General features: G+C 39.1%; 1 protein-coding gene across 3 annotated transcripts in view; it reads left to right on the forward strand.

The window, feature by feature from the left end:
- The window catches only part of Actn (alpha actinin), a 332,703-nt gene that overhangs the window by 168,187 nt on the left and 144,059 nt on the right, over positions 1 to 20,457 (forward strand). For all 3 annotated transcript variants that reach the window (XM_067155201.2, XM_067155202.2, XM_067155200.2), the window contains exon 2: positions 10,857 to 11,091. In XM_067155201.2, coding sequence (XP_067011302.1) covers positions 10,857 to 11,091 — 235 coding nt within the window. The remainder of the gene's footprint in view (positions 1 to 10,856; positions 11,092 to 20,457) is intronic.

Here is a 20,457-nt window from a genome sequence, read left to right on the forward strand (position 1 = left end):
GCAAGGAAGTGATAGTTTTAATACTCCTGGACTTGAGTAAAACTTTAGACTCTGTTGACACTAACATTTTGCTCTCGAAATTGTATTCCCTCCATTTCTCGGACTGTGCCCTTCTTTAATTGCATTCCTTCCTACATGGCCGTCCGCAGTGTGATAGAGATAGAATAAACAAATCAACTTGGCGGTCCGTGCAGTGTGGTGGCCCCAAGGGTCGGTGTTAGGACCTCTTCTTTTTTCTATTTACGTTAATGATGTCTCCCAAAGGCTAACGCACTGCAAATACCATATTTACGTTGATCCTGTACAAATGTACCTCCATACATCTCCAGATGTAATGTTTTCGGCCATAGACAAAATCAGTCAGGATCTAACAGTTTTCTTCTTGGTCTTTGAGATGTGGTCTTACGTTAAACCCAGCCAAAACGCAAGCCATCATTTTTGGACACCCGAAACTACTCGCGAAGGTCAATCGACCAGAGATTCCATCTATAAGGTTATGTAATACTAACATATCATTCATGTCATCAGTAAAAGTCCTAGGTGTAACTTTCGATGATGATATGTCATGGAAAACGCATATAACGAACATCACTCAGAAAACATTTCCTGCATTGCACATGCTGCGCGGGTATAAATACTTATTTCCTGAAAAACTCAATGCTGGTAGAAGCTCTGGTTTTCCCTCATTTCGACTATTGTGATGCGATTTATAGAGACGCTGGGTGCAAGTTATTGAGCAGATTACAGCGTGGCCAAAATGCATGTGTGAGATACGTCTGTAACCTTAGGTACTATGACCATGTAACTCCTTCATTTAACGACCTGTCTTGGCCCCGACTAGAAATCCGTCGCACTGTGTATACCCTATGCCATCTCCATAAAATCATTCATTCTTCACAGCCTTCTTACCTTTTTTAAATTATTTTTTATATTAAATGATATTTGTTCGGGGCGTCGACCTATACCCCTACTTGCATCGTATATGAACGTGCGTGTAATTGGAATGGAGGAAGTGTAGTGTTGAATGTGAGGAAAAGAACGTTAAGGACGACACAAACACCCAGTCCCCAGACCGTGGGTATTAATCATTTACAATAAAAAATACCTGACCCAGCCGGAAATCGAACCCGGGGCCGCCGGGTGACAGGCGGACGCATTGCCCCCTACACCGCGGGGCTGGACGCCATATTCCAAATACCTATCCTCTTATCACAGTCTTAACACCAGATCTTGCTTTAGCTACCCATAGAACTACCATCTACGATAAATAATTCACAGTAATTGCCTGCCATGAGTGGAACCTCCTTCCCGAAAGTATCAGAGGGTTAGAAGGAAGCACCTTGGAGACATTCCATGCACCAGTAAGGATCATTAGCAAATCTGATGCTGCTACTTACAACCATTCTGTTGACATGGATATCCTGGTAGAAGATTAGTCTAAAATTCTTACCCACTTAGTTTTTCAATTTTTTAAAAATTTTATGTACTACCACTTTTTTTACATGTAGGATATTAGTTTTAAGAATTTAGCCTTAATATCTTATTTATTTCATCTTAATTTAATTCGTATAAATCTAATTATTGTAAAGTAATACAATACAATATGTATATTTCAGTGCTTGGTTAGATGGAAGAGAAGGCCCGAAGGCCTTAATCTTAACAGGTAAAATAAAACATTACGAAACTAAATATTGCGGTTTTTTTTTAATTTTTAGATTCAGGAATATTTGTTTCATAAATGTCACAATTAGAAACAAAGTTAAATACTGGTAGCATATCGGAAGGGGAAAGCCCTTTTCGACGTTCCATGTCGTATGTCATGTTTACCCGACAAAATTAAAACTCGGAATTGGTCTCAGCACGCAGGCAGTTTGAAAGACCATACGCTAATCTCTTCATTCCTGAATTAGGGACGTCGTTCTTGCATTAACCATTCATTTTACTGTAGGCTTTTTGGATATGCGTGTAAATGAAGTAAGAGAAGCGAAATAAGCTGCTCCTATTCTACGTACTGTAACTGCATACAGAAATCCTGAATTAAGCGAGAGAATCGCGAAGTGTACACACTTGGGTAAACAAACCAGAAATTATTTCGTGCGGTCTTTCCACAAAATCGGTAAATCCTGATATTTTTCTGCTCTTCTTAGCCCGTGCCAATTCTCTGCGTCCCATTTCGTTGACTGACACAAGCAAGGAACTCCAGAATGCTGGAATTTGGAATTGTCATATTAAAATTTAACAATATAGGCTATTTCACGATTTTCACGCACGCACCTACCACAACAATACGGAAGCAGTATTGTTACGGATTTTACGAGTTCGAAAATCTGTTGTTAAATTCTCCATTTCTCCCGTGAACTTATAACAGAAACAAAAATCGTACGTTGGAGACTCGCTGTTAGAAGATAATTGGGTGAGAAAGAATGAATGATATCGCGACATCAGTCATAGTGTTCTTTCTGTTGCTTGGACTAATTCTGTTACTTCCGTTGCGTACTTTTGTTGCAAAATGCTGTCGTAAAAAAAAAGACATTAAATGCAACTATATCATTCAGACTTATGACCTGTTATGTTCACAATAAATAATAAAATGCATGTGCCTTGCATCGTGTTTTGTTAGTCGCATATAACTGAACACTCAGTACATCGCACACCGTCTATCATAAGCTCCACCTGCTCACGATGGGGAACGAAAACATACTTGGTGCCCTCCTAGTGCAAAAAATAAACAAAATACATTCTGACTCATGCTATCAAAAACAGTTTACTGAGAGTTAAAAGGCAAAAGAAGTCGCATGTTTCTTAACGTGAACGTGTTGATATCACCTCGGGTCTCGTGATAAGGTGAGAGCGGAGAAATGTCTCGCCTGCGGGATCAGGTCACCCGCTGACCTTGAAACGAGAACAGGCGTGGGTACTGTTTGTATGTTGAACGAGCGAGTGGCCTCACTCAAACTGAAGTAGCTATGAGGTCTATCACGACATAGAGATATTTTATTTCATTCGTGTTTCAAATTTTCTACATTCCTACACAACTCTGAACTGGCAATCTGCACACTGAATTCTCGACCACATTAAGTGCAGAGTTTCATCCTATTCGACCCTACTATGATCTAAACACTTTGGGAATATATCTGCACTGTGTCCTAAAAATACCGAAATAAGACAAAAATTGGAGATATGACTCAAAGGAAACTAAATATTGTCAAAAATTTGCTTAGAAAACGCGCATTGTCCTTTCCGTGTTGATAACTCGCGGAACTTCATTTTGACCACGAAAAAAAAAAATACAAACACTTGGCATTTTCAGCACAAAAGATGTGAATAATTCTTGGAGAACGGCTAAAAATATTGGTTTATTCATTCATTTTTTCTAGTGGCTTTACGCCGCATAGACACAGATGGGTCTTACGGCGACGATGGGTTAGGAAAAGTTAGGACTTGGGAGGAAGCGGCCGTGGCCTTAAGATACAGCCCCAGAATTTGCCTGGTGGGAAAATGGGTAACCACGAAAAACCATCTTCAGGGCTGCCGACGGTGGAATTGGAACCCACTATCTCCCGCGCGCGCCTAACCGCACGGCCAACTCGCCCGGTGTAAAAAAAAAAAATTATTTATATATATTGGAACATATTATGTATTTTGTAGGGATGATTGTAAAATGAGTCGAGCTCCTAGCACCAGAACGTGATTGCTCAAAATAAGCCACGCTGCATTCATTTTCTCGCGGTAGTTTGTGGGTCATCTTATATGCAGTGACGGCTGGTGCAGAAAATCAGCTGTGCTGTAATCCATCCCCCCTCCAAAAAATAAAACTATTTAGAAACATACGCGGTTTTCAAGAAGCTCTCCACTGAGTTTTCCATACTGAACAAACTCGCCAACAACCTCAACACATATACACATTCCTCATCCAAAATTAAACACAATAACACCTGCAGTGACAATACATTTGCGAACTCAAACACTTGGTGTGAGCGCGCAAAAACAAAACGTCTCACTGTTACTTGAATCATTGAAATAAAACCAGCAACGTCGTAATGCAAAATTACATGTTGTGTTTGTTGCAGTGAAATTTATAAACTCCACATTATGTAAATAAAGAAAATCGCAATACCATGTCCTTATTTTGAAGTAAATAATTTAGGAAGAGGCTAGGAAGGCAACAGATATGGAATCTGCCACCTGGGCGACTGCCCTAAATGCAGATCGGTATTAAGGAAGTAAGGCGAAATTGAAGGAACTTAGGCCCTACTAGGAAATTGAATCTAGCAAAATGTCAGCTAAGGATAACGTGATGGCAAGCATAATTGGCGGTCATACAAATTTTAATGAAAAATGGAAGGGTAAGTATAGGTGCTTTAAGGCAGAAACAGGTTCCAAGAAGGATATTCCACGAACCATTAATGAACAAGGGGCGTGTGAATGTGAGGATCTTCAAAAGGCAGAAGTATTCAATCAGGTGTATGTAAAGATTGTTGGTTACAAGGATAATGTCCAGATAGAGAAGGTGACTAATGCTAAAGAAGTATTCAAATTTACATATGATATCAATGACATTTACAATAAGATAAAAAGTTGAAAACTAGAAAAGTGGCTGGAATTGATAAAGTTTCTGGGGATATACTAAAGACAATGGGTTGGGATAATGTACCATATCTTATTTGATTATTGTTTGCATGAAGGAACTATACCAAATGAATGGAGAGTTGCTGTAGTAGCCCCTGTGTGTAAAGGAAGGGATGATAGACATAAAGTTGAAAATTACAGGCAGCAAGTTTGACATGCCTTGCATGTAAGCTTTGGGAAGGCATTCTTTCTGATTATATTAGGCATGTTTGCGAAATTGATAACTGGTTCGATAGAAGGCAGTTCGGGTTTAGGAAAGGTTATTCCACAGAAGCTCAACTTGTTGGATTCCAGCAAGATATAGCAGATATCTTGAATTCAGGAGGTCAAATGGACTGTATCGCGATTGACTTGTCTAAAGTACTTGATAGGGTAGGTCATGGGAGACTACTGGCTAAAATGAGTGCAATTGCACTAGACAAGAGTGACTAAATTGGTGGCTATATTTCTAGAAAATAGAACTCGGAGAATTAGAGTAGGTGAAGCTTTATCTGACCGTGTAATAATTAAGAGGAGAATTCCTCAAGGCAGTATTTTTGGGCCTTTGTGTTTTCTTATATACCGTATGTAGATTATATGAGTAAAGAACTGGAATCAGAGATAAGGCTTTTCGCAGATATTCTGTGCAGAGTAATAAATAAGTTACAAGATTGTGAGCAACTGCAAAATGACCTCTATAATGTTGTGAGATGGACAGTAGGCAATGGTACAATGTGTATGGCGTGTGGCCTCCGGGGAAGCCTGGTGCAGGTCTTTCGATTTGACTCCCGGAGGCGACCTGCGCGTCGTAATGATGAAATTATGAGGATGGCACATACACCCAGTCCCCGTGCCAGGGGAATTAACCAATTATGGATAACATTCCCGACCCTGCCGGGAATCGAATCCGGGACCCCTGTGACCGAAGGCCAGCACGGTAACCTTTTAGTCATGGAGCCGGACAATGGTCTGATGATAAACGGGGTTAAGTCAGGCTGTGAGTTTCACAAATAGGAAAAGTCCACTCGGTTTTAATGACTGCGTAGATGGGGTGAAAGTTTCTTTTTGGGATCATTGTAAGAGTCTAGGTGTTGATATAAGGAAAGGTCTTCATTGGGGTAATCACATAAATGGCATTGTCAATAAAGGGTACAGATCTCTGCACGTGGTTATGAGGGTGTTTAGAGGTGGTTGTAAGGATGTAAAGGAGAGGGCGTATAAGTGTCTGGTAAGACCCCAACTAGAGTATGGTTCCAGTGTATGGGGACCCTCCTCATGATTACTTGATTCGAGAACTGGAAAAAATCCAAAGAAAAGCAGCTCGATTTGTTCTGGGTGATTTCGGACACAAGAGTAGCTTTACAAAAATGTTCTCATGTTTGGGCTGGGAAGAACTGGGAGAAAGGCCAACTGCTCGACTAAGTAGTATGTTCCGAGTTGTCAGCGGAGAGATGGCGTGGAATGACATTAATAGACGATTAAGTTTGAGTGGTGTCTTTAAAAGTAGGAAAGATTCAAGAGGACAACTTGGGGCAAATATTCGTTTATAGGAAGGAGAGTTAAGAGTGGAATAACTTACGAAGGAAGATTTCAATAACTCGTCGCCATAAGACCTACCTGTGTCGGTGCGACGTAAAGCCCCTAGCAAAAAAAAAAAAAAAAAAAAAAAAAAAAAAAAAAAAAAAAAAAAAGATTTCAATAACTTTCCAATTTCATTGAAATCATTTAAGAAAAAGTCTAGGAAAACAACAGATAGGGAATCTGCCACATGAGACTGCCCTAAATACAGATTTGATTGATTGATTGATTGATTGATTGAACATAAAAAGTACAATGTTTGTAGTTCATTGATTTACGTGGCTATGGAATAGGCACGTTGGGAGTATTAAAAGGGGAATAATTCTTCGAGAACGGCTAAAAATATTGTTTTTTCTTTCTTTCTTTTTTTTACTAGTGGCTTTACGTCGCATCGACACAGATAGGTCGTATGGCGACGATGGGATAGAAAACGCTAGGAGTTGGAAAGAAGCGGCCGTGGCCTTAATTAAGGTACAGCCTCAGCATTTGCCTGGTGTGATAATGGGAAACCACAGAAAACCATCTTCAGGGCTGGCGACAGTGGAATTCGAACCCACTATCTCCCGGATGCAAGCACACAGCTGCGCTGCCAAGAATAAGATACAAGAAGTTGTGTATCTCGAATAAGTTGGTTAATGAACAGTGAGGTGAACGTGTTTTGATCGCCCGTGCTCTTGGCGATTTCCATTCACACTGCAACGTAGCGTGATCGGCATCAGTGAGTGAGTGATAAATACCACGGAAAATGGCGAAATTATCTGCTAATGTGTGGATGATTGCTCTTGTTTTTGGATGAAGAGGGGGAGCAACAGGTGCTTCATCAGGACTGGAGCAAGAGAAGAACAGGAGGGGAATTCGCCACTCTTTATAAGGAATTGGAGCAAAGTTTCACGAATACTTCAGAATGTTTGACATTCTATTGAGCAAACTGGGTGGCAACTTGAAAAAACAGGACACAAAATGGCCGTGGGAACGGCTCGCAGTTTACTTGAGGCATGTAAGGTAGAATAGGATTACAGTATACATTTTGAGTTTTTATTTTGGAAGAAAATTTTCAACTTTTAGTTTACAAATGCTTGGTAATATAAATTGGTATTTTAATAATCTTTTTTTCGAAAAGACTTCATCTGTTAAACAAAAAAAATGTACGTATTTATTCCTGTCTGAAATTCTCAAGACTGTTCCACTGAATAGTTCAGGGCAAATGCCGGTTGCCTGTGACCAGTAGCAGGATAAGGCTGCTTCTCCCATGAACATTTTAAGCTCGTACCTTTGCACAGCGTGAAGCTCTCGCCGTGGTTCAAATCTCGGTCACTCCATGCGAGATTTGTGCTGAACAGGTTTTTCTCCGGGTACTCCGGTTTTCCCTGCCATCTTTCATTCCAGCAATACTCTCCATTATCTCATTTCATCTGTCAGCCATTAGTCATTGCCCCAGAGGAGTGCGACAGGCTTCGGCAGCCGGCAAAATTCCCATCCTCGCCGCAAGATGGGAGCTCCATTTTCATTCCATCCCTGAGCCGGTCATTGACTGGAAAACAGGTTGTAGGTTTTGCACAGCGTAATGCCAGTAACGCTTATTCAATGCTGGAGCTTTCCTGATAATACGTCAACGGGATCTGGAGATTGGGTTACGCCATAACAGTAGCATCGACACTTTTAGGAGGATATATATGTTTTTAATGACAGTTTGTGTAGAGTATCGTAAGGAGCCTAGGACTTGCGTAGCAGGTCCTCATCAGTGTTACTCCTGGTCTCCCTCTTTCTGAAGAATTATTTCAAGAAACTCAGCTGCTCTGAATATTTGTAGAGTTTTTCAGGATTTCGCCTTCTGACGACTCACAGTAGTATCTTAGAGACTTCGTGAAATTTTTCCTCATGTTGACCTCTCTGATCTGCAAGACTGCTTTGAAAATAAATAAATAAATAAATAAATAAATAAATACATAGATAAATAAATAAAAATACCCTTGCTTATATTGATTTATTTATTAAATCGTAAACGAGTCTCTGTTATAGGAAAAAGTGCATCGAGCTGTAGAATACAGTGTATCAATTAGAGAATAAAAAGAAACACACAAAGTAATTGCTATTCAGGTGATAAATATGCTTATTGCTATTTTTCTTTCGGATATTTGGCCTCTGGGGGGATGCGCTATGTCATGGGCCAAGATCATGAGAGAAACCTGATGGAAGAATATTGTTCCGGACTCGAAGAGCACATGAAGTACTAAAAAGTGCGTTATGTAGCCGAGCTGAGTGGCTCAGTCCAGTGGTATTTGAAGGTGCTCAAATACATCACCCTCGTGTCGGTAGATTTACTGGCGCGTAAAAGAACTCTTGCAGGACTAAATTCCGGCACCTGGGCGTCTCAGAAAACCGTAAAAGTAGTTAGTGGGGCGTAAAGGAAATTATTATTATTATTATTAAAGCATCTTTATTATTTTGGTGCCCGTTTTTGTCGTTATAAATGCCTATTTACTGCCTATTTCCTGTATGTTAAGTGCTTACTTGCCTGCCAAAATAAGTACCTGAACTTCCGGCCTCTACTGATAACCTTTCTTATCATTGGGGTAATCCTTCCTTGTCGCTGATGAGGCATTCCCGGTTAAAGACTGCATAATGCGAGGGATAATTTGGATGATTGTAACCGAAACTTCGTTTGAGTTGCGCTAGGACACCAGGAAACAGTTTTGGTATTTTGTCACCAAAATTCCTGATTTACAGCAGTCGTATTCAGGCTTACCCAGTTACGTTAACGTAATTCTTGACACGTGCTTATTGCATAACTTCGTGAAAAAGTATGACAGAAATAGTTACAATTACGCTCCTCAGAATGTGATGACAGTCCGCTACAAAATTTAGAATGCTACGTCACATGCATTTCGGGTCAGAGAGATATTCACAGAATACTTCAGTTCTGATAATGGATCTCTCCCTAGGTCATAAACTCTGTAGATAAGAGAATAAATACATCTAGGTGGATCTCACAAGAAAAACATCAGATTTACTGTAAAATTTACGCATGTTTATTTAAAAAAATGTACAAAATTGATAAAGTATATACTTACCTGTTGTTTGAATTTCATTTCCTATTTTACTCCAAATGTTCTTAGAAGCCGTGTCACCGAGCTCGATAGCTGCAGTCGCTTAAGTGCGGCCAGTATTCGGGAGATAGTAGGTTCGAACCCCACTATCGGCAGCTCTGAAGATGGTTTTCCGTAGTTTTCCATTTTCACACCAGGCAAATGCGGGGGCTGTACCTTAAGGCCACGGCCGCTTCCTTCCCACTCCCAGCCCTTCCCTGTCCCATCGTCGCCATAAGACCTATCTGTGTCGGTGCGACGTAAAGCAACTAGTCCAAAAAAACTTGCCCATGTACTTGCGATCGGACAGATAATTGCGCACTAGTTATTTTCATTTCTTCTTTAACTTTGCAGTAAGCCAGTGGCACACTGACTGCACGGTCACTTAAAGCTGTCTCCTAGAAGGCAGATGTAAATCTCATCGTATGACACTTCTTTGAGCCCAAGCGGCCAATATCTCTAACAGTTGGTTTTAGGGCCTTGCCAGTGATTTGTTCCTCGCGTCGTAAGACTTCGTCTCGTTCATGTAAAACAGATTAGATTTCCGCCTATATTAGCTAGCCTATGCTATTGTGTCAAAGAGAGAACCTGACTTTTGAACACAGCTTTATTAGTGTATCTCTAGGGCAATTACAGCTTTCTACGCTTTTTTTCATACTTGTTTTATCATCGCACAGAGAGATCGAAGCACTTCGGCGACGGAGTGATGGTATTGCCTGTTGCCTTAAGGTACAGACAGCTCCAGAATATGCCTGGTGTGAAAATGAGAGACCACGGAAAACTATCTTGAAGCCAGCCGACGGTGGGATTCGAACCCACTATCTCCAGAATGCAAGTTCACAGCTGCGTGACGCTAACCGCAGGACCAAATCAGACGGGGATTTTTTGATCTGGAGATGTAATCGGTGAATGGTATTTGGCTTTTAGATAGATGGATTATTATTATTATTATTATTATTATTATTATTATTATTATTATTATTATTATTATTATCATTATTATTATTATTGGTATTATTTAATTTATGTATTTTATTACTACTTTCAAGACTTGCCCACTGTTTATATCCAACACGGTGAGAATGCAGGATGAAACTAGGACGACTGTACCACTTGAACTCTTCACATTGTGCCAAATTGGAGAGATCTGTATATGCATGAGAAAGTGTGAAGAATTGTTCACATTCGCCAAGGTTTTGTGTATGAGCTGAGTGTGGGGTAAGGACATTGTCATTGTAAAGTAAGACGATGTGATTGTTTGCATGTGAGGAGAGGTGTGTTCTCAGCTATGAAATGATCTTTAAAAAACAAAAAAACAAGGTTTAGAAAATTTTGTCCGCCAAGCTCTATAATCGCAAGTGAACTTCGTAGAGACGGCATTTAACTGGTTTTCCGTGGGAACTACTTATTTACTGTTGTGGCTGAAGTCTGTAACAGTGATTGCCTTGCTGCTTGATGAAACAAGCTAATTACATAAGAACATTTTTGTTGGAGATTTAATTGTAAATACTATTTAAACACTACAACTAACACTCGTTTTTTGTGGTCTACCTACTCGTTGAATGAGATGTTCTCTGTCCACAGACCTTCACAGCATGGTGCAACTCTCACCTACGCAAAGCCGGCACATCCATTGAGAGCATCGAAGACGACTTCCGCAATGGGCTGAAGCTGATGTTGCTGCTTGAGGTGATCTCCGGGGAGGTGTTGCCCAAGCCCGACCGCGGCAAGATGCGCTTCCACAAGATCGCGAACGTCAACAAAGCTCTGGACTTCATCGCCAGCAAGGGCGTCAAGCTCGTCTCCATTGGCGCCGAGGGTACGTGTGTCCTTTCCACTGCATGACAATGGCGCTTCTTAGTTCTATCAAATTAGAATTCAACACTCACTGCTTACGCTCTCCTATTGCTGTACCTGCAGAGCCGCTGCATTATGCAGCCAGTGCTACGAGCTTGTCTGCCGCCAAGCACTTTCCTGTAATGTGCTTCTCGGCACCACAAGTTACCCTCCTTTGCGGTAGAGATGGGCGAAGTGACACTGCTGACTGTAATACCAACATAAATGGTCCGTTATTGGACATTATAAATTTTCCAGCTAACTCATTCTTGGTTGCCAGCGTTTCGCCCTCGTGTGCTAGGGTGGGCTCATCAGTTGGTACCTAGCACACCTACCAATACGCTGGCTAGTGCATACCGTGGAGGCCACTGCGTAGGCTAACTGGAGCCACCGGCAGTGCCAGTGCACTACGAGACTTTGTCTCATCACTAAAAATTGATGCCTGCTTGGCCATCAGATGATATAGATGTTGATTCCCATAAATTTACTCCTTCAGGACAAATATTTCTGATTCCCTATGGGAATCAACATTTATATCAACTGCTGACTGTTTCGAAACGTTCTGTGGCGTACCGAGAGTCGAACACAAGGACAACAAAACAAGTGACAGCATAGCACCGCGAACACAGTGTCGATTGCCAGCACTACCACCAGAAAGCCTAGAGACCATCCCAGCGCGAAATCGCACCAACAACTTAGGGTAGACCTTGACCAAAACACAAGGAACAGAGCTGGAAAGCGATGGTATCTGGGTAAACAAAGGTCAAAAGAACCTCAACAGAGGGTAGAACTTGTACAAAAAGGGTTAGAACAATTTATGAGGAATACCATAAATCATAAATAGTTTAAACCTCATAAAAAAATTAACGAAGGAAGAATTTAAATTTTAGATACTAACACAAATTAATAAAATAAAATTCACACACTGAATCAATTAAATGGAAGGGATAATATAAGTTTCCAGATTGAAAATTGTTTAAGGTACTATTACAATTAAGTGATTAATGGTTTAAAGATATTTAAATCCTTAAAAGGATGAATAACTTGTACATAAATAAAACCATTAGAGTAAAAACGTGCATCTTGAGTATGAATTACAAGAAAAATTATGGTAGGCCTACTTAATGAACTTTATCATGACTACGTTTTACACAATTAAAAATTTTACATATGAACTGCAGTTTCTTTGGACTGATCTTTTTAATTAAACCTAAATATATGACCATCCCTGTTGATAGCTCTCAATAACTGTGGTGAAATAGAATGGGGTACCTCTTTTAGTATACAAAATTTTCTATTAGACGATCGAAGAGCATAATAAATTACTACTGTTTTAAAAGTATGTCACACCAAAAGAAATCAAGAAAATTAAAAACAAAAGATGAAACCTCCGAACCAACAAATTTAAAACGCCTTTAAAGGCAGAAGGCAAAAGAGAGAACGCGAACATTTACAAGTTCACAACGTGCCTAAACAAGGCATATTCACTCAAGAAAAAAAATACATATTTGTAAAATCACCACCATCACAAATAAAAGCTGAAGAAATATTGCAGAGATCGTATTTCTTAAATTCCACGCTGAAGGTTATTTAATATGAGGTACTTTGAAACAGTCGTCATCAATCAATGACTTGACGTATCTACAGCTCAAGTGTCTTTCAACAACGCTTTTTGCAGAACAACGACAAATGTATAAGGGTGACGCAGCGCTTATGTTATCTTATGAATACTAGTCTTGTCCCAACAATGGTTTTACCATTATAAAATGATGCAGAAACAACAAGGATAGCCATTATGAGAGAATGAACAAATCCATAACGTTAAAGAGAATTAGGCACCAAAAGAATTAATAGCGCCTTCAATATTCTGTAGAAAATTAATGAGTTTGGCTACTAAAGGAACCTAAGTGTCATAATATTACAAAGAAATTGGGTTAAGTAGTACGCAATTATGTCCTTCAAATTTAAATATTAGTAATAATAATAATAATAATAATAATAATTGTGATATTAGACATTAGCTGCACTCTGAACAGTCGTTAAGTTATAATACTAGGTAACATCAGCTAATTACGGTGACCACAGGATTACTTTTTAAAATGTTTAAACACACATACGTAGTTGCCAAACTTTCTAGCGTATCAGTCAAGAATTTCAAAGGAAACCCTTTTAAATTTCTTCAAATATTATTTCAACCAATGAAGCTCAAATTTCAGATAATTCCATTTAGTACAAGTATAGTGAAAGCATATAACGTTTGTGCAGCATAGTTAATAATGCAGTCCAACATGTTTGAATGTGTATCAAGACTTGTCCCACTTATAGGCACAATTCACAGTAGGTTGAAATCAAATTACACGGTGATATCACGTACAGTAGTTGAAGAATAAAAAAAAAGTTTTTCACACCAATAAAACGCAGAAGAAAAACCTAAGTAGTCCTATGTTGGCTTAAAAATTTAAATAAATAAATAAATAAATAAAATGGAGTATTGAAAAGAACACAGTTTCATGTAATAGCCTCCAAAGCCAGTTCCACCCCATGACTAGGGCAGTAAGTAGTCATTTCGTCTAGCCAAAATAAGCAGTAGAAATTATACCTCGTCGTCCAATCAGGATTTTAGAGGTAGATCAATTAACCCATTACATCAAATAGCTGTCTTGCTATTGATGGCACATTGTTAAATGATACATTTTAAATTGTGTGAATAATTCCTTGCATACTAAAATATCAGAGTTGGTAATATTTATAATAATTTTCCTCAAATTATAACGCCACAGTTCGATAAGGTACAGCGAATTGCTTCAAAGCAGTGTTGAGATATCTGTTAGGTTCCACCTATTCAATACTAATTACGTGTTGATGTTACTAATAACTTTTATTCAACTTGGGACCGGATTTGACACACATAATGTCATCATCAGCCATAAAATGAATCACACAAATATAACCAAAAACATAATAATCAAAACTATTGTGGATACATATTGAAATATGATCATTAAAAATCTTTGACCGTCCATTCACACCATTTGTTAAGATAAATTGCCATAACAGAAGAGCAACGGGATAATCATTAAAACTGCCACAGTGACACATTGAAGTATGCATATAGTCTCTTGGTAATCAAAGAATAAAAGAAGATTCTTCAATATGTAGTCTTTGTGCATCCGTTTAATAGAAGGCTCTCACAGGCTTCCAAAGTAAAGAGTCATTTAAAACATTCACACATGCTATGCATCAACCAGAGCGTCGAGAACTTATTTGACTCATTTGGTATGTTATTTATACCTGATAATTTTTTTTTAACACTGATGAATATGAAATAAGTCAGTGGTAAAAGATGTTAGTCTTGTGAGAAGGAGATATAAAATATTATGTGGTAGGTCTAGAGGGGAGAAGGCGGAGGGGGGAGATAAAGATCTTGTTATGGGAGTAGTAGGTATAAGGTGGGTCTCGTGAACAGTGTGGTGGGGGTTGTAACATAATAGGGTACTGTGTATCGCGCTAAATATTGACCTCCTATTCGGAAGATTAAAATACTTTAAAACTTTAATTAAAAAATCGAACAGAATGTTAGTTTTTTCTGAGATTTCGTTCAGATTTGAATTGAAGTTTAAGAACTGGTCTAAGTGAATGAAGCAATTTTCTGCGACGTCAAGAATAGGGCCTTTGTCCACATTCATGAGCGCCTCTGTATCTTGTATGTTACTGAAGCTATGCTTTGAATCTTGAATGTGCTGGCCAACTGCCGAGTCTCTATTATATTTTGTAGCATTAACATGTTCCATGTATCTGATTTTGAATAATTATAAAATAAGTAAAAGGAAATCCAAGAAGAGTCAGAAATCAGAATTTTACATACATTAACAAAGTAAACTAGTTACGAAAGCATAGCAAGATAGTTAATAAACTAAATGAACTAATTTGAATGATTATAAAATTAAAAATTAAATCTAAGAAGAGTCAAAGGTTGGTATTATATACAACTTGACCTAATCCAGTTCAAAAATCTACTTCAAATTGGAGTTTAAAAACATAATTGTCAAGAATTTTGCATGTGTCTGTTATTGTATGTGCTTTGAAAAAATTGTCCTGTTTCTGTGTCAAACTAAGACTTTCCTTTGCAGAGCACATTGTTCTTTTAGTAGCTTGACTTGTGATTCAGAATATGAAGCGTCTATTCACAAGTGTCGGCTCATCTTTAGGGCAATTTCACACGGAATGTTTCTCTTGAGGAGAGAAGATGAAGCACCGCCACTGTTCCGTTGCATCCGTGTAGCGGACGTGTACGGAGCAATTGTAGTTTCTGTTCAGGCGAAACAACACCCAAAGCAATCTCACTGCTTCGAAACAGTGAAGTGTTGTTGTGTCGCGGCATAGACACAGCTCATTGCGCCTGCTCAGTGTTTCGAAGCATACACCCACTAGGCGACTCCATTTTACAGGCTGCTGATAGCTTTATCAGCGTAAGGTTCAGTTTAGGCAACGTGCGCACACATGTGTATGTGTAATACCTTCATAAAGTACAGAAAAATTGTGTGGAAACACGACAGCACCAGTAAAATTTAAAAAATGTAGGTTAAAAGTTCAGACAGGCTCAGTAAATTGCTACAGAAGACAAATTTGAGACTAGAGCACACCTCGCAAAAGTCTCACATGCTCGAGATCTCGATAGGACAGCAGTTGTAGAGCAACATTTTGTGTATACAAGTCAGTTGTTTTATTGTACGTGGAATTCAAACCAAAAGAATGTGTCCAGTAAAAGTGCGATGAGAAGAATACAGTTGTTTCAGAGAACAGAGTATCAAGGGAAAAGATCTTAACTGGTGGCAGGGGTAAGTTATTACAGGCAATCGGAGATATTTATTACATTTTCATCAGATTCTACCAAATAATTTGGTACCTATTCATAATCCCTAAAATTTTACACCATGAATAGTTACACGGGCTGTGAAAGTCTAAATGATGATTTGGTAACGTATTTCCTCGTTTCATTGTTAACCAGTCTATATTGATTACACGCGACATTTAGGGCATTCGTCGAACTGTCGACTCTTTACCTCGTCTTTTCTTAAATAATTTTAGGGAATTGGTAATTTATCGAATATTTCCCTCCTCTCCCTGTACATGAATACTTGCCCTGATTTGCCTCCTTGAATTCTAACTTCACCTTTATATTGTGACGTTTCCTACTTTTAGGAACACCATTCTCTCTATTGACAGCTCAGAACATAGTCGAACAGCTGATCTTTAGCGTGCAGACCTGAACATTACCGCACTGCGATTCTCTCCCCAAGATCTATACTGTTACTTTAGTTTGTCAGTTACCATCTGCCCTGCATATCCTGGAATGTGCTTCATGTGACATGATTTCACAAAACTTCAAGACTGAGCTCGATAGCTGAAGTCGCTTAAGTGCGGCAAGTATCAATTATTCGGGAGATAGGTTTGAACCCCACTGTTGGCAGCCCTGAATATGGTTTTCCGTGTTTTCCCATTTTCACACCAGGCAAATGCTGGGGCTGTACCTTAATTAAGGCCACGGCCGCTTCCTCTCCACTCTTAGCCTTTCCCTGTCCCATCGTCGCCATAAGACCTATCTGTGTCGGTGCGATGTAAAGCAACTAGAAGAAGAAGAAGAAGAAGAAGAAGAAGAAGAAGAAGAAGAAGATCATTTCATGATTGCCTTGAACGTTTTCAAATTTTATTTTTTAGCGTGTGATTTTTATAGCCCAAGGACATGTTCGGATTGCTTCTTTTTCCGGTGCACCCCATGGGAGTGAGCTACATGTACCACTATATGAAAGCGTTTGGCTAGGAATGGGAAATAAGTGCTTATGGCCTTGAGAAAGGTACCATCCCGGCATTTGGTTGCAAATGAAAAAGGGGAAATTATGGAAAACCATATTCAAGGATGGCTAACGGGGGCATTGAACCAGCAGTCTACCAAAGTAGTTGTAACACACTCTCTCCCAGAGATGAAAACTCAGCTCCATATATGGCCATGTTGTAGGATGAAACGTGTTGTGTTGAAAGAACTACCAGTTTTCCCCAATAAAGTAGAGACAGTAGCTGCTTATAAGACTTCTTTTAGTGACATTGCACTTAGTGCTGGTACTTCACAGTAAAGTTCTTCAAAATCAACTTAGGAAGATGCTGCTCTGTCATTTCTTTTTCCTGAAAGTCCAAGGACTGATCCTGATGGTCACCAAGAACTGAAAATGGAAGCACGATAAAAGTAGATATTCTAGCCATCGATAAACAGAGAGATTGTTCTGTAATATTGGAACCAACAGGACATATGTGAACACCAGCCGCAGGATGTGCACTCCGAGAAGCAGGCAATCTAAGTTCCAGTATCCAATTAAATCATGAGAAAATATAATGTAAACTCCGTCCACAGTTTATGGATTCTTGGTGGGTACAAGAGGTATCATACGGGGGATGATGGCAAAGTTGTGGAAGGGATTTGCCTACAAGGAAAGCTACCTAATCACGATTGCCGAGGCGGCTGTGCATGGGTTCATGATATAAACATTTTACAATACTGTTGTAATCTATAATTTTTTAAAAAAAAAATTCATCTCCGTATTGACGAACTACACAATTAAAAATAGGAAATGATTTCCACCTATTAATCCTTATTTATTGCACTTATTATGCTACAGTATCGGTTTCGACCCCCTACATAGGGTCGTCTTCAGCTGAACAATATATTCACATCTATATCTTGAAGCTGTGATTAAGATTACATTGTGTAGGGAATGCCATATGATAGTAAACATTTGGTTACATCCTGAAGGGGCATAGATTCACAATCAAGTATTTATTTATTTTCCACCTATTCGATACAATGATTGCTTAATGCAATTTAAAGGTTAAGTGGTACATGTTTCGTATATTATCAACATCTCCAGCCACATAACACTGTTTAGTTGAAAAATATACAAATTGACAAAGTAATGCTTTAGAAGAAGTGTCCTTAAAATTAACATAAGATTGACAACATTAAAACAAACAAATAACTCAAGAGAAAAAATATATATATAGGTCTTAAAATAAGTTTATATTAGTTTATATTCTAAACCAATTTTAAGACCTAAAGCATATCATTATAGACATACAATCGCATTGTTGCACATAGTGACATACACGCCAGTTCCCGTTTCGACATACCCCATTAGCATGTGACCAAATGTTTACTATCATATGGCATTCCCTAGACAATGTAATCTGTACTGTAGCATAACAAGTGCAATAAATATTATAGGTGGAAATCCTTGCTATTTCTAATTACAATAGCCTACTGTGTTGTATGGCAAACCCATTGAGTCAGTTTCCTAAATAAAGGATTAGGTAACTGTAAAACAAATAATGTTTGTTAAAATAAGAGCATAATTATTCTCATATTTGGTATAAATTACCTGGTTGTACATATCCCCCCACATTTTAGGGTTTTGACTTAAAATATCTCTTGCATTATTTATAACCCATCTCTGTTTTCTCTGGGGAAGAAATATCTTTGTTTATGGTATTCCAAATTATACTTTGCACCGATTTATTTTTCAGCAATGAGTTCATTTTTGCCAGTGGTCTCCCATGATGTACCCTACCAAACACTTTAGATATGTCAGTTGTGATACAGTCCATTGGACCTCCCAAATCCACAAATCAGGCAAGGTCATTCGAGATGAACATGTTAAGAAGAGATGGGAGGAATGTTTTGATAAGCTGCTTAATGAGAATTCACGGCTTGCTTTTGATGATGGTCTCTCAAATTATAATGTAGCTGTTACAGGGGTGCCAACCAGAACAGATTATCCGTAATTATTACGGATTTCACCTCACAATTACGGCATTACAGTCAATGAAATGATTACGGAGAAGCTACAATATCACAAAAAAATTCTACAGTGGAAAAAAAAAAGGAAAGCAGGAAGAATGAAACTTTTCAAGCATTAGTGCTCATCCCTCCTCACTTCAAAGTTTCAGTTGGCAACAATACTTCGATCGTCACTTCCTTTTGCTACCCGTGAGTGTTGAAAATTCATTGTCATTGAATGAGCTGTTCTCCAGTATGAAACTTTAGGTAATATTGTACTTGCAGTATTAAGTGTACCTGATAGTAACTCTCCCACAGAAGGGGTTTTCAGTGTTGATCGGGAAAATCTGAGGAAATTCAGGTCTACATTAAGCACATCTACATTGGAAGGTTCAGAAGGCGAAAAGTGCATCACAGAGGAAAGGATACTTCAAGAAAATCCTCACTGAAAAGCAGCTGCCGGGTGCGAAACAGACTACGAAGAACGTTTTATGGCAGAACTAACGGGTAATATGAAATACTTCAGAGTAGATTGCTGTTGAGGAGGGCAAAGGGGAAGGTAGGTGATACTTTGCATTTGACTCGTAACATTTCTGGGGTAGGGGGAGGTATGACTGAAAACCCACTTCAAAGGTTGGCACCTCTGTTGCCTGCATATGTAGGGTGGAAATTGTAACTGCTATGAGCAGAATTAAATTTGGAAAAACTGGCCCCTATGAAATTCCTGTGGTGGCCTGGAAATGCCTGGGGGGGCAGAGGGGATAGTAATGTTGTGGAATCTATTCTAATGGAGCTTCAAGAAGAAACAATGCCCAGGGACGTGAGTGAGTGTCATAATTCCTATATAAGGAGAAGGGAACATTCGGGATTGCACAAATTACAGAGGAGTTAAACTCGTGCCGCATACTATGAAGACCTGGGGAAAAGTTATTTAAGGTAGGCTTAGGAAGGGAAGGAGAGGAGATGACAATAGGGGAAGAACAGTTCGTATTTATGCCAGGGTTGCTCTTAGGCAGGTTATGGAAAAGCACAGAGAAAAGCAGAAAGAACTGCATGTGGTGTTCCTAGACTTACAAAAGGCTTCTGATCAGGTGCCCCATCAGGGCTTACCAGAGAAGTATGTGCGCCTTGCTCAGGATATGTAACAAGGAGCAAAGACGCAAGTTAGAAGAGAACTTGACAGTCTTTATCAAGGTGAATCCCAATATGTTTCATCTTATAATGGATGTTCTAACAGAACGTTTGCAGATGATATTCTACTATGTAGCACAAATAAACCAGAAAGCTGGAGGAGAGCTGGAATAAGACTGAATACATGTGCCTGGGAGGAACTGGAAATGAAACTTGCTCCACTATGTCTGCTGATGGTAATCTAGATCTAGAAATTCCCCCCCGAATTCATGTTGTGTGGTCTAGTCTGGTGTTCTCTGTGACAGTAGACTAAATATCCAAACTCTATGAATAAACGAACGTGCAAAGTACAAGGTATGCCAGGGACTTAGAACTACAAATTATCGAATACAG

This window comes from Anabrus simplex, chromosome 11 (genome assembly GCF_040414725.1).
Source record: "Anabrus simplex isolate iqAnaSimp1 chromosome 11, ASM4041472v1, whole genome shotgun sequence".
Classification (NCBI taxonomy): Eukaryota; Metazoa; Arthropoda; class Insecta; order Orthoptera; family Tettigoniidae; genus Anabrus; species Anabrus simplex.